We start from the raw sequence: 13,051 nt of genomic DNA, 5'->3' as shown, positions 1-13,051 counted from the left end.
ATATTCCAAATGAGATGAAGAACACTGTAACAGTGGAACCAATGAACTAGGATTCACATGAACAATCAGTCAGTCAATGAGACAGCTGACAGGACTCGACACCCACTGACATGTTATGCTGCAGCTGTACAAAGCTCTGGTGCGGCCGCACTTGGAGTATTGCGTACAGTTCTGGTCACCACATTATAAGGATGTGGAAGCTTTGGAAAGGGTGCAGAGGAGATTTACTAGGATGTTGCCTGGTATGGAGGGAAGGTCTTACAAGGAAAGGCTAAGGGACTTGAGGCTGTTTTCGTTAGAGAGAAGAAGGTTGAGAGGTGACATAATTGAGACATATAAAATAATCAGAGGGTTAGATAGGGTGGAAAGGGAGAGCCTTTTTCCTAGGATGGTGACGGCGAGCACGAGGAGGCATAGCTTTAAATTGAGGGGTGAAAGATATAGGACAGATGTCAGAGGTAGTTTCTTTACTCAGAGAGTAGTAAGGGAATGGAACGCTTTGCCTGCAACGGTAGTAGATTCGCCAACTTTAAGTACATTTAAGTCATCATTGGACAAGCATATGGACGTACATGGAATAGTGTAGGTTAGATGGGCTTCAGATTGATTTGGCAGGTCGGCACAACATCAAGGGCCGAAGGGCCTGCACTGTGCTGTAATGTTCTATGTTATCATTCTGAAATTGGTAAATGTATATTGCAGGAATGTTTTGGGAAAAGGAAAAGCTTCTGTTTTCAAATGGAATTTATTAGCACAGTTTTATGGAAAAATGCTTGGCATTGGAAAAAGACCATTTATGACACAATGGCCACTAAGTTAGAGGATCATACTTGAAAATCAGGATTTTTATTGCTGTATTGTTCTTATTTAATTACACTGCTTGCATTGAGTCAAAGATTGTGACTTCAATTGTATAATCCAGGTTGAAGGGGCTCTCGTGGTGGTGTCTCTATCTCTGGGCCAAAGGGTCTAGGTTTAAGGCCCTTTTTTCTGAAGAAGGATCTAGGCCCGAAACGTCAGCCTTCCTGCTCCTCTGATGCTGCTTGGCCTGCTGCGTTCATCCAGCTCCACACACTTTGTTATCTCAGATTCTCCAGCATCTGCAGTTCCTATTATCTCTGAAACAGGTTTAAGGCCCAAGTGCCCAAGAGATGTGTCATAACATGTCTGGAATGGTTGATTTAAAATTCAAGTTGGTGGCACGCATGAAGTGCTGTACCATCAAACCCTAAACTTATCACACTATCAAAGGTACGGTTTGTTAGATGACACATTAAATCAAAGCCCCATTTGCCCTCACAGGTGGATCCCATTGAACTATCTGAAACGGTTTATTTTATTTATTATTATCTCTATTTACCCTTTATGTAAAATTACTTATTACTTCATTGCCTTTTTGTGACTGAAAGACTGAAATGCACGCAAATTAGCATTTAGGTATATTTTAGATTCCAGAACAAATAGTGCAGGTCATTGTACACCACATGAGTTTTTTTGTCTTTGAAGGTTTTCCCCCCGAGTAGGGTTTAAATAAAAATGGTTGTGCCTTCAAACAAACTCTCCAGAAACTGAGAATGACAACAGTTATAACTAGTTTCCACCTATCAGCTCAGAAAGATGTAAAAACAGCGGCAACTGGCCAGCCAGTCAGCAAAAAAGAGGCCTGCCAGGAATTGGATTCGACCAATAAGTAAAAGCAGAAAGGAGTGGATTTTTTTTTGTCGTCAATCATGGCAGGCGGAAGGACAATGTTCTGGGAATGACCTCATGTGACTGTAACAAACTTTTTAAAGCTAATTTCACTAAGTGTTTTTAAAGCTTTAGTTAATTCTTTTTACAAAAACATCACATTTTAGCTATTTATTGATTGTAGGCATTTATAAAATCAGTTTGTAGCACCAGGCGGCTCTAGGGGAAAACAAAATATGATTTTTAATTGAATGATTATTCCATCGGAAATCTCGGAATACCCCGCTGGAAGTTTGCTGCACGTTGTAAGTATCTGGATGGAGTTTTTGTGATGTGATTGCAAAGTGAGACGATGTGAAAAGGCGAACGGGTCCAGTTTGTGATCGCGAGGGAGTGATTTCTAAATGGCTTCCCTGGCAAGCCCGCGCCTGCAGAAGCGAGAGGAAATTTGTTCTTGTTTGTTGTTTTTTTTAAAAAAATAAACTAAAATGGGGAATTACGTGGTTTCCACAATGTAATTGCTGTCGCGTATCTGTTTGTATTTTTTTGGGGGGGGGTCATCTCCCTCTTACAGCAGCTAAAAGGACGACAAAAGAATTGCTTAATACCGCCACGTGCGAACGGTCTAACGTCTGTTTATCTAACTTGCTGCCAAATAAACCGAGGGTTTAATTAAACGTTGATTTTTTTTTAAAAAAAAATCTGCCTAATATCTCTCGTCTCGATTTACTCTGACCCAAACCAGTGAGGTGTCCGTCTTTTTCTCTTCCCCTCTCTTCCCCCCCCCCCCATTATACCATTCACTCTTTTCAGAGTTTGAGACACAAAGTGGTATCGTTATCTTTTGAAATGTGGAATCTTTCGATCAGCAATAGACTTGAGAATTAATTTAAGACTTCTGTAAGGGAGCCGTGCCTGAAAGCAGCTTGGTGTTTTTGCTGGCGAGGATTGTCTTGGGCTCTAAGATGGCAGCAATACATGTGCTCCAGGTTGGATTTTTTAAAAAAAACTGTAATCGCTCTTCGGATCTGCAACAAAAACTGCAGCTTTTTTTTGATGGTTGTGGTTATTAAGATTTTAAACCAAATCTTTTCATTTTCCCCCCTCTATAAACAAAGTGGCCAACGTTTGCTCACTTACGTTTCTGTAGCACTACTGCAAAATGAGCCTGAAGGCTGCACCGAATCAGGGAGCGGGGGTCAGATTTCAGCCAGCCAAGCTCTTGAGCAAATGCGAAGGGGCAAGAACCATCACTAAAAGTGGGGAGCACAGCCTTGAGGTATAGACGTGTAATAAATGCTCGCCAGACAGTGACACCCATGTCCCACCAGGTTTTTTTTGTAGTGGCAGTTTTACTTGACTGCTGCGACATGTGCTTTCCGACCTTCCTTCCAGGTCAGGTAACTCCCTATGTGTGCCCTTCTCTGAATATAGTACAGTATAATTTCAGATTCTCAAGTGGTCATGGCATCGGGTCAGAGGATTGGGAAAAGATAGACTAAAGATGGGAAGCCCAGGTTTGTTTTGGATGTGGGAGGCGGTTTGCTCAGGAGGAGTGATTTTGAGAATGGAGGGCATGCCATGATCTAGTGGCCCAAAAGGAGGTCAAGCTATTTATTGAAATGGTCCAGCAGCTGTTCTGCTCTTGAAGTCTCTGTATGTGTTTGGGGAGTTGGAGGGTGCAGCTTTTCCCAGAAGCTGATGGTGATTTGTGAAGTTGAGGGCAAATGTGGGGAGATACAGGTGATGAGTTTGTGATTGAGAGCCTTGTTGACCACATTCTGAAAGCCATGCTGTGACAATACTGGTTGTTGTAATGGGATGTGAACATAGGGGTGATGGGATGGATAAGTGCCTTCAGGTGGCTCTTAAAATTGCTACCATTGCTATCTCAAGTGAAGGATCTGAAAGTGTGAAGAGACTTTTTTTGTTGGTGGAAGGAGAGCGAGGAGTTGACAATGTGTTCGTAGGAATCTTTAAAAATTTTTCCTGTCATGGTGGGATGGAGATGACAGTAGGCAATAGCTGTGAAATTGATATAGTAGCGTTTACCTTCTGCTAAGGAAGGCCTTTTTCAGATGCTGGAGCATTTGTTTACTTATCTACAGATCTTCAGAAATTTGTCAACTTTCCCAAGTGTGTCTCTAAAGACAGAATTGCCACTGAAGACTGCTTGATCCCACCCACCATTTCCTGGCTGAACATGGGCCCTGACATTCTTCTTGTTATTGCATGTCTGTGTGGGGTTCTCTGTGGACAATATGCTTGTGCTGATGCTTGCTTCTGTTTGTGCAATATGAGTAGATGGCCTAGGTTGGAAAACTGGTTGACTTGGTATTCGTGAAGTAAGTTTATAAGTGGAATAGGTTGTCCAGTCTGGTTTAGGATGCAGGTGATGGTAGTGCTTTCACAGTGTATTTCGCAGCATTTGAGGTGTTGCTGTTTTCCTTTTGAGATTATGTTCTCTGAATTGTTAACTTTCCACGCTAATCATCTGCAACTTGTAAATTCAAAATTTAGGTTTTCTTCTTGCCCCTGTTTATCTCACTTTTTTACCAGTGCCCTAACGGAAAGATGAGTACCAATCAGATGAGGTTTTTGCTATAGTTTAAAAAACATGGTGTGGGTTTTGGCGATCTGAAACAAGCAAAATTGCTGGAGAAATTCAGCTCTGATGTTAATTTGGGTTTTCTTTTCACAGATGCTGCCAGATCTACGGAGTTCCTCCACTTTGTTTTACTTTGAGCTAAATGTTTGGCTTTGTTTAGTTCAAACCAAGGGTTTTGCTTGTTTTGCGTGAGAGCAGTTCTTTTTGTCATTTGTATTTCAGATGCTGCTTAGACTACACAAGCCTTGATGTGCTACTTGAATCTGTTTGATCCATAATCTCCTGTCCCGTATTTCTCAAGGGCTTAGCAAGAGTGGGAAAGAGTTCACTTAAACCACGTCTTAAAGTAGGAGGGAGGGGGAAGTGAGGAAGATGGCCAACACTGAATTTTTAAACTCTTGGCTCAATTATAAGTCAGCGAACCCTTTTTGAGAGTTGCTCATCTGACACGGCTAAATTGTGACATTAAATGTGTTGAACACTTTTTCAATTCCCCTTTGACACTTGTCACTCCCTTTATAAAAGGAAAAATACCAAAATCATTTGGAGATATTTAGCAGGACTGGAGGTATCTCCAGAAAGAAAGAGCTTAATCTTCCAGATTAATGACTTTTTTTAAATCAGAAAGACGTGTAACTTTGTGATGTTTATTACCTGGATATTATCACAAAAACTGGCCAAATATCTGTTGGGATGCCAAGGATAATACCTTTTCCTTTTTGCCTTGAATAGTCTTGGGATATTTTTCAACTGTTTAGGGCCTTGGTGCTCAACTGAAACATGGCACTCCCTTTATTGTGTTGGGCATATTGGCCTGGATTGTTGGGGTTGAGCCACTGTAGTGGGCCTTGAACCTGTCACTTTTTTTGTCTCCGGAGAGTGCTCCCCGCTGATCCAGAGTTGACTCTATTTAAACTCCCTTGCCTCAATTACTTAATTGCCTAAAATGCCATCAGTCTTCACGCGAGAAACCATTGGTTCTATAGAGTCACTGTTGTACAGCACAGAAACTGACCCTTTGGTCCAACTTGTCCTTACCAACCAGGTATCCTAAATTAATTTGGTCCCGTTTGGCCCAGATCTCCCTCAACCCTTCCTTTTCTTATATTTATCCAGATACCTTGTTAAATGTTGTAATTGTACCAACTGCCTCCACTTTCTCTGGCAGCTCATTCCATACATGCCACAGCCCTCTGTGTGGAAAAAGTTGCCCCTTAAGTGCCTTTCTACATGTTTCCCCTCACCTTTTAAATGTATGCCCTGTAGTCTTGGACTCTCCTACCCTATGGAAAAGACCATGTCTGTTTATCTTATCTGTGCTCCTCATGATTTTATAAACCTCTGAGGTCACTCCGCCGTTCTGGTGCTCTAGGGAAAACAGCTCCTCCTCTCCTAAAACTCAAATCTTTCAATCCTTGTAAATCTTTTCTGCTACCTTTCAAGTTTCACAATATCCTTCCTTCTGTCCTATAGCAGGGAGACCAGAATTGAACTCACTACTCAAAAAGTGGCCTCACCAATGTCCTGTACAGCTGCAACATGACCTCCCAATGCACATAATGAATGCACTGACCAATGAAGGCAAGTGTACCAAATGCCACCTTCACTATCCTGTCTACCTGTGACTCTGCCTTAAGAAGCTATGAACCAGCACCCCAAGGTCTCCGTTCAGTAACACTCCCCAGGACCCAGTCACGGGACCATCTGGATCTCCTGAATGAACTCCTGATACAAATGGCTGTGAAGATTTCCTGTGTTAACAAGCCTGCATAATCCCCACAATAGAATTACAAGGTATTTATGGCATGGCTGCAGGCCTTCTTTTCAATGCTGGTGTTTATGCTCGACACAAGCCTCTTCTTGCCTCATCTCCCAACCTTGCTGTATCTTTCTATTTCTTTCTTCCTTTATGCTTATACACCCCTTGCCCCCACCCTTGCCCATTGATGCCATTCGTCTTGCGACAATGAATCCCATTTGCTCACTGTTCTTGTGGGTAGTTTCTCTTGAATTTCCTGATTACATTTACTAGTGACTGTCTTGTGTTGATGGTCCTCAAATTCTAGGCTGCATCTGCAAGTGAATCATTCCCTGTGTGTACCATCAAACCCTTTCATAATCTTGAGGCAAAACCAAACTGCTGAACTTTGAACCTTTTTGTAAACGTTAGGTTGGATTTAAACTTGACTCTGGAGGATGATGATGCTCTGTTAAAATTGAGACAAACATTATGAGCATTACTTGCTGCTTTGACGCTTCTCTGAATTCTTGAATGGATGCTGTGTGAAAGGAGGCTCTTCAGCCCATTGTCTTTCTGCCAACTTTCTCCTCCACTTCATGCTTGTGTTAGTGTCCTCCGTCTAGCTTCCATTCAGCACAGAGCATGCATGCCAGGTTTGGAGAAATCAAAACAAATACTTTGCCAGGAGAGCTGCTGAAATATTCCTAAATTGCTGTTTTTTCTCCCTCAATTAAGCCTCAGGATTGAGCAGAATCTGCCAATGCAGCTTTTCTATTGCCTCAGGCAATGAACAGTTGATAATGGAACAGACACAGCTGTTGCCATAGTGATGGCATTGGTTGCTGGACGTGAGGTTAATAACTTTTATGCATAAAACCAGTGTTCATTTGAAAAGATAAAGATTGCAGCGAAGTTGAGAAAGAGCAGGCAGCTAGACTAACCTAGAGCTCCGTCAAGAGCTGGCACAAACACAGTGGGCTGAATGGTGTTCATATATGATTCTAACGGACATTGAGATTGTAATCACTCTTGTGATGTAGGACGTATGACAGTTAAATAATTCACAGCAAGATCCTTCACGGGTTTTTATGCTGTTGATTTAAGGGATGAATATTGGCCCCAGAGAATAGTGCCATAGAACCTTCATTGTGTGTGTGTGTGTGCGTGCGTGTGTATACGCACGCGTGCAATGCCTTAGTCGAAAAGCAGCGCAACTAGATGAATAGTGGTTGTCTGGTTAGGGAACAATGAGATAGAATAGTTGTTTCTTGCTTCTAGGCAGCTTGTCTAACCACGTTCTTTAGCAATGGCCTAGGTATCTGTTCTTTTCTAGTGAATATGTTTCTCTTTTTTCCTTTTTGGGCCTGTATTGTTGGTTACAGGGCAGCTCTTTAGTCGTCTGCAGCTTGGTAATACACTTGCGAGTCTGCAACTTTGCATCCCACCCAGTATCTCCACTTCTGAGCTCTAACCTCCCACTACCACTGAGAGACAGAGCTTTTGGCCATTTTGCATCCTTCTGCTGCCCACCTCCCTATGTTAAGAAAACTGAAACTGTCATATTGTCCTTCCTTTTGCTTATTTCTGTGGAAACAATATGCTCTTGGATGATGAGTACAAGTTTTATGGGTAGGTAATTTTGATTTTACAAGACATAGGAGTGGAAGTAAGGCCATTCAGCCCATCAAGTCCACTCTGCCATTTAAATAATGGCTGATGGGCATTTCAACTCCACTTACCCGCACTCTCCCTATAGCCCTTGATTCCTTGTGAGATCAAGAATTTATCGATCTCTGCCTTGAAGACATTTAACGTCTCGGCCTCCACTGCACTCTGTGGCAATGAATTCCACAAGCCCACCACTCTGGCTGAAGAAACGTCTCCTCATTTCCATTCTAAATTGACCCCCTCTAATTCTAAGGCTGTGCCCATGGGTCCTAGTCTCCCCACCTAACGGGAACAACTTCCCAGCATCCACCCTTTCTAAGCCATACATCATCTTGTAAGTTTCTATTAGATCTATAATCGGTATCACCACTGAACCTGATCCTGTTTTACACCTTGTTTTTCAAAGGGGTAAGTGGATTGCAGTATGGAGTTGAAGCCTTGGTTATTCCAGTTTTTCTGCACAATTCCTCATAACAATCAGGAGCTAGACAGTACTGTCACATCTTCTGTTCCTGCCCTAATAATCCATAAAACATGGAACGTAATCCTGCTATGGTAATTTGATAGATGTCATTAAAAATCTGGAAATAAATCCCTGGTTTCAGTTAAAAATGACCACAAAGCAATTGGATTGTAAAAGCCCATCTGGTCATATAATCATGCTTTTTGTTCAAGATGTTTGGTTTCTTCCCCCTATCTGGTCTACATAAGACTCCTAATCTGATACCAATTTGATTTCATAACTGCCCTCTGAAATGACCTGATAAGTTGCCCATTGTGCAGTTACTTTGGATGGGCAAGTAAATGCCAGCTGTGCCAGTGATGCATCCTGGGAATTATTTGAGGATGCCAAGACCACAGTTACAGTGCTGTTAGTGCCTGGAGTTAGCTCTCTTAATATTAATTGAGGGTCTTCTAGACTAGCTGGCTTTCTACTGTGTTAAGCTGTGTTTGTGAAACCAGAGTGGTGGAGTTGTTACTTAGTTCCTTCCGGTCAACATCCATCTCCTACTCCATCTCTGACTGCAAATGCCCAATTGCAGGAAGAAGGGGAGACTTGGATAGGGGCCATCCTGGGCCCCTCCCCATGAGAGCACAACTGAGATTAGGAACTCTGTGTATGTCAGAGGTTACTGGTGCTCTGTCTCTGTCACTGTCACTGTGTGTAGATGCTGAAGGCTATTCGTGCGCTGGTTCAATGTAAGACTTGGGGTATTGAATCTCTGAATTCTGCTGACCAGTGAAGTCTGTTTTGGGTGGCTTTTGACATAGTATTCAAGTGGAATCTTAGTTTCACTGAGGTGAGTGTTTAAAGAAGCAACAGGGTTAATTGAGAAGGAATGTCAACAGCAGCACCAAAAAAAGCAGAACGTCTAGTCTTTGTTTCTGTGTGGAACCTTGCTGTGTGTGCGTCAGCTGCTGCATTTGCCCAGATGTGCAACTGACTGTCGTTCGTTGGGTGTAAAAGGGGTTTTGGGACAACCTGAGGCTGTGAAAAGCATGATATATGAATGCAGCTTTTCCTTTTGCTCAAAGTGCACTAGTGTTATTTGCTTAAGATGTCTTGGTCTTGTTTTCCTCTGTCTGTTTGGATCCACCCAGTAAGTACCTGAGTGGAATCCCAGGCTGTTTTCCCCCAACGTGTTCTAAGTGTCCATTCTCAGGATATAGATATCATTATTGCATGTTCCTACTTGTCCCTTGAAGCTTAATGCCCATCTTTAAACTTTTGAGGTCTCTGGTGAAGGTGCTCCCGCAGTACTGTTCAGGCGAGAGAGGTCCAGATTTTAATCCAGCAGCGATTTTTAAAAAAGAAATGCTGGTGTGGTTAAGATTAGGTGTAAAACTTGAATTGTAGTATTCCCATCTGTCTGCCTCCCTTGTCCATCTAGACAGTGGGGTTTATGGGTATGGGAGGTTTTGTTGGAGCTATGGTGTTTTATCTGGCTAACTGAATTTTTATATTTGTGCAAATCACATCTGAATAATGGATATTTGGGCACAGTCTGGAGGGAATTGTGAAGAACAAAAGGGGGACTGTTTTTTTTCATGTTTCTTTTCATTTTGTCCAGGTGCAAGCGAGGAGGGAACAGGCCTGTGTGTGGTGGCAAAATGGAGCAGGGTTCCACCCCGCAGTATGAGCCCATGGCAGAGATTGGAGAAGGGGCGTATGGGACTGTCTATAAGGCACGAGACTCCCTGAGTGGAAAATTTGTTGCTCTAAAAAATGTGCGGGTTCAGAGGAATGAAGATGGCCTGCCACCGTCGACTGTGAGGGAAGTGGCCCTTCTGAAGCGGTTGGAGCATTTTGACCATCCCAACGTTGTAAGGTGAGGGTGTTCGGATTGAGAGCCTGGCTTCAACGTTTTGGTTTGACTGGCTGAGGCCAACTGACTGTATGCCCTTTAGAAATCTTAACCCCCCCTCGGGCTTTGTGTCATACATGTATTCACTTTGTCTCAATGTCTGTGCTCCAGGACATGAATTCACACAACATGGACTATTAAATGCCAATCAGCACAATTGAACAAATAACAGATTAATGGGTCCTACCCTACAGCTGCTAGGAATGAAGGAGGCTTTATTTATTTCTCCTGTTTCTCCTTGCTGGTTTCCTGATCCCCTCTCTGTGCTTTTGCCAAGTGGCTGCTCTTTATACGTCGAGAGTACAGGCACTAGGGCTGTTTTGGTTGTCGGAAGAACTGTCAAATTTGAATAATTGATTACATTCGACAAAGATCACTGGATAGTGACGAGTGGTGGGGTCCTGACCATATGTCCCCTTCTCTATTGTCACTTATTGTGTGCTAGCTAACCCAGATTGGAGGCAGAAGCTTCCACCTTCTGATACTTATACACAGTATGTCTCAAATTGAACTGAACCAATTGACTTTTTTTTAAAAAAAATGAACTCCACTGATCTGTCCATGGATTGTGTGCTTGCTGTGACTTCACATGAGTCAGTGTTTTTTTTTGTTTTGTGTTTTTTTTTGGAATTAAGTTTCCACTCCAAGTATTTAGCACAAAAATTTAGGCTGTCGCTCCCAGTACATTGTGTTGTTTGTAGGTGCTCGTGCACAATGATTCCTGCTTTTCCTACACTACCACAGTGACTACGCTGCAAAGAATGTTTTGAGATGCCTTAAACCTTTGCAAGGTGTTTTTATAAAGGTAAACTTTTCATGTTGCCTCGTGTGTCCCTCTGTTTGTTTGCTATAAATTTAAGAAATTTAGTTTGTTGCAGAGCTGTATGAAGTACGTTTTGAAGCTTCACTTCATCAGGAAGTGGGATGTAGAGGTCACATTCAGTGTTGACCGTAAATGGCTGTTTTCTCTTTGGGACAATTGTGAAAAATTACTGATTGAACTCTCATTCTAATGCATTTCAAGTCAAGGTGCTTGATTTGTCTGCCAGTGGGTTGATGGGATTGAGTCTGTCATGTCTGAGTCAGGCATTTGGAATGTAATTGTATTCTGGACAAAGTTCTACATGCTTGAAGGGGAAGGATGTGGAGGTCTTGGAGCAATTCCATTTACAGCTGATAAAGCTTGACATCCTGGCATTGTGCATCATGTGGTGGTGCCTAACTCATCGGGTGGGGTTTGAGGTTGGTGCTGTAGGAGAATCTGACCAGCACGTACTTGTTATGGCATGCTGGCACTGGTATGCATGTTGGCTTATGCCATTTTGATGCTGTGCCATTGTTATTTCTGCTTTGTGTGTGGTCGGTGAAGAAATGCTCTCACCCAGACTAGCGCGCTCAAACTCGAGAGGTAACAGTGGGGAGACAGCCAATTGTACAGTGTTATCTGACCACTGGCGATATGCTGCAGTGAGTGGGCACCTTTCTTCTCCTCCTCCTGGCATTCTGCTCGGGACCTGGATTTCATTTACTTTTTTTTTCTTTTGAGAATTTCAGAACTTTTAAGCACACTGCACATGCTGATTTTATTTATTTATTTTCTTTTTTAAATGAAATAGTTGCTGCCATGAACAGCACCAGGATAGGCAAACAGACACCTTTCCCATCCAGTTGTCCAGTGTGGCATCAAACACTCCCTGGTTATCAGCCCGGGGAAATGGTGTATTAGATTGTGAGGGCATGCAGAGGAAGACAGTGTTTCGTGACCTGGCTATAAAATAAGTCTTGTCACCAGCCATCATCTTGCCTCTGGAGATTGCAGGCCAAAAAGCTATGTTGTGGGCTGTGGGCCATGACCTAGAAACACTTGGAATTGCAGGCCGGTACCAAACTACTTCTCTACTCTGTTCAATTCAAGTGAACTCTTTGGGGATGGGCTGCCAGATCCCGAAACAACAGGTTTGCAGAAGTACTTTGACACAGAAGGAATCTGTGGCTAAGACTTTGGCTCCATTTTGCTGCCCTGTCTTGTTCTAGTAGCATGCTGACAAGACGAGGACTTTTTGAGTGCTAAGGAAGTGTACGTCAGCCTGAAATGATAGAATGCTTATTCTCTAACCTGATAGCTTTACTTTTTACACAAATTATACTTCTACACTTGCTAGCTACCGACTTAGCAGTTTATTTCCCCTATAAACTGGTGCACTGCTAGGCTCTGGGTACTATAATTGCAGATGCTGGTATCCCACCACCAAAACACCGTGTGTGTGGTACACCAGCTATGGCCAGCCTGCTGGATTCATTGGTCCAGGTTAATAACTTTGATCAACGATCTCTGTCAACAAGATCCACCTGGTTCCAATTGCTACACCAACAAATCCATTGTGTGTTTTAACGGATGTTCCTTGTGGTTTTGTATAGTGGTATGTAAAATGGGATTATTTGAAAACCAGCAAGTGAGCAATAATGCAGAAATGGAGCTCTGAAAATTAAATGTTGTGGCTCCTGCAATCTACAAGGTCAAAAACCCTCCACCCTCTGCTGTCCTCAAGCCAACATTTCCTTCATGCATGGCAAAAGTCCTTCCATATTTTTTAAAATATAAAACACCTTTCACTATCTGAGGACATCTCGAAATACTTCGTAATTGATGAAACACTGTGGAAAGTGTAGTCACTTAAAGTCGCCAAGGATGCGTGCATTTCACAGAAAAATCATTCTTGTGTGTAGTAAGATGAATTGGAGCATTCAATGCTAAGATATCTGGTACATAAACCTATGTTAACGGTTTATAGACAAACATGGTGCCTGTGAAGTACTGTTCACTTCCCATGACAGATTCTGCATTATACTTAGTCAAGTTGCTCAATGTGGTGGGGGGGAGGAGGAGGAGGAGGAGGAGAGGGCCCGCGCGATTGCTGGTGTGAGAAGTGGAACGTTGCAATTAGTAGTCCATGGGCCTTGTGTATACTAAAAACAGTA

General features: G+C 42.7%; 1 protein-coding gene across 8 annotated transcripts in view; it reads left to right on the top strand.

Annotated features, from left to right (window-relative positions):
* Window positions 1-1,705: 1,705 nt before the first annotated feature.
* The window catches only part of cdk4 (cyclin dependent kinase 4), a 72,011-nt gene continuing 60,665 nt past the window's right edge, over window positions 1,706-13,051 (top strand). For all 8 annotated transcript variants that reach the window (XR_007246680.2, XR_007246681.2, XM_048523439.2 and 5 more), the window contains exons 1-2: window positions 1,706-1,994; window positions 9,779-10,036. Coding sequence is in view for 6 of the 8 variants with exons in the window: in XM_048523439.2 (XP_048379396.1) it covers window positions 9,819-10,036 (218 nt within the window). In the remaining 2 variants the exon portion in view is untranslated. The remainder of the gene's footprint in view (window positions 1,995-9,778; window positions 10,037-13,051) is intronic.

Source organism: Stegostoma tigrinum, chromosome X, assembly GCF_030684315.1.
Source record: "Stegostoma tigrinum isolate sSteTig4 chromosome X, sSteTig4.hap1, whole genome shotgun sequence".
Classification (NCBI taxonomy): Eukaryota; Metazoa; Chordata; class Chondrichthyes; order Orectolobiformes; family Stegostomatidae; genus Stegostoma; species Stegostoma tigrinum.
This window is presented reverse-complemented; position numbering and strand designations above follow the sequence as displayed.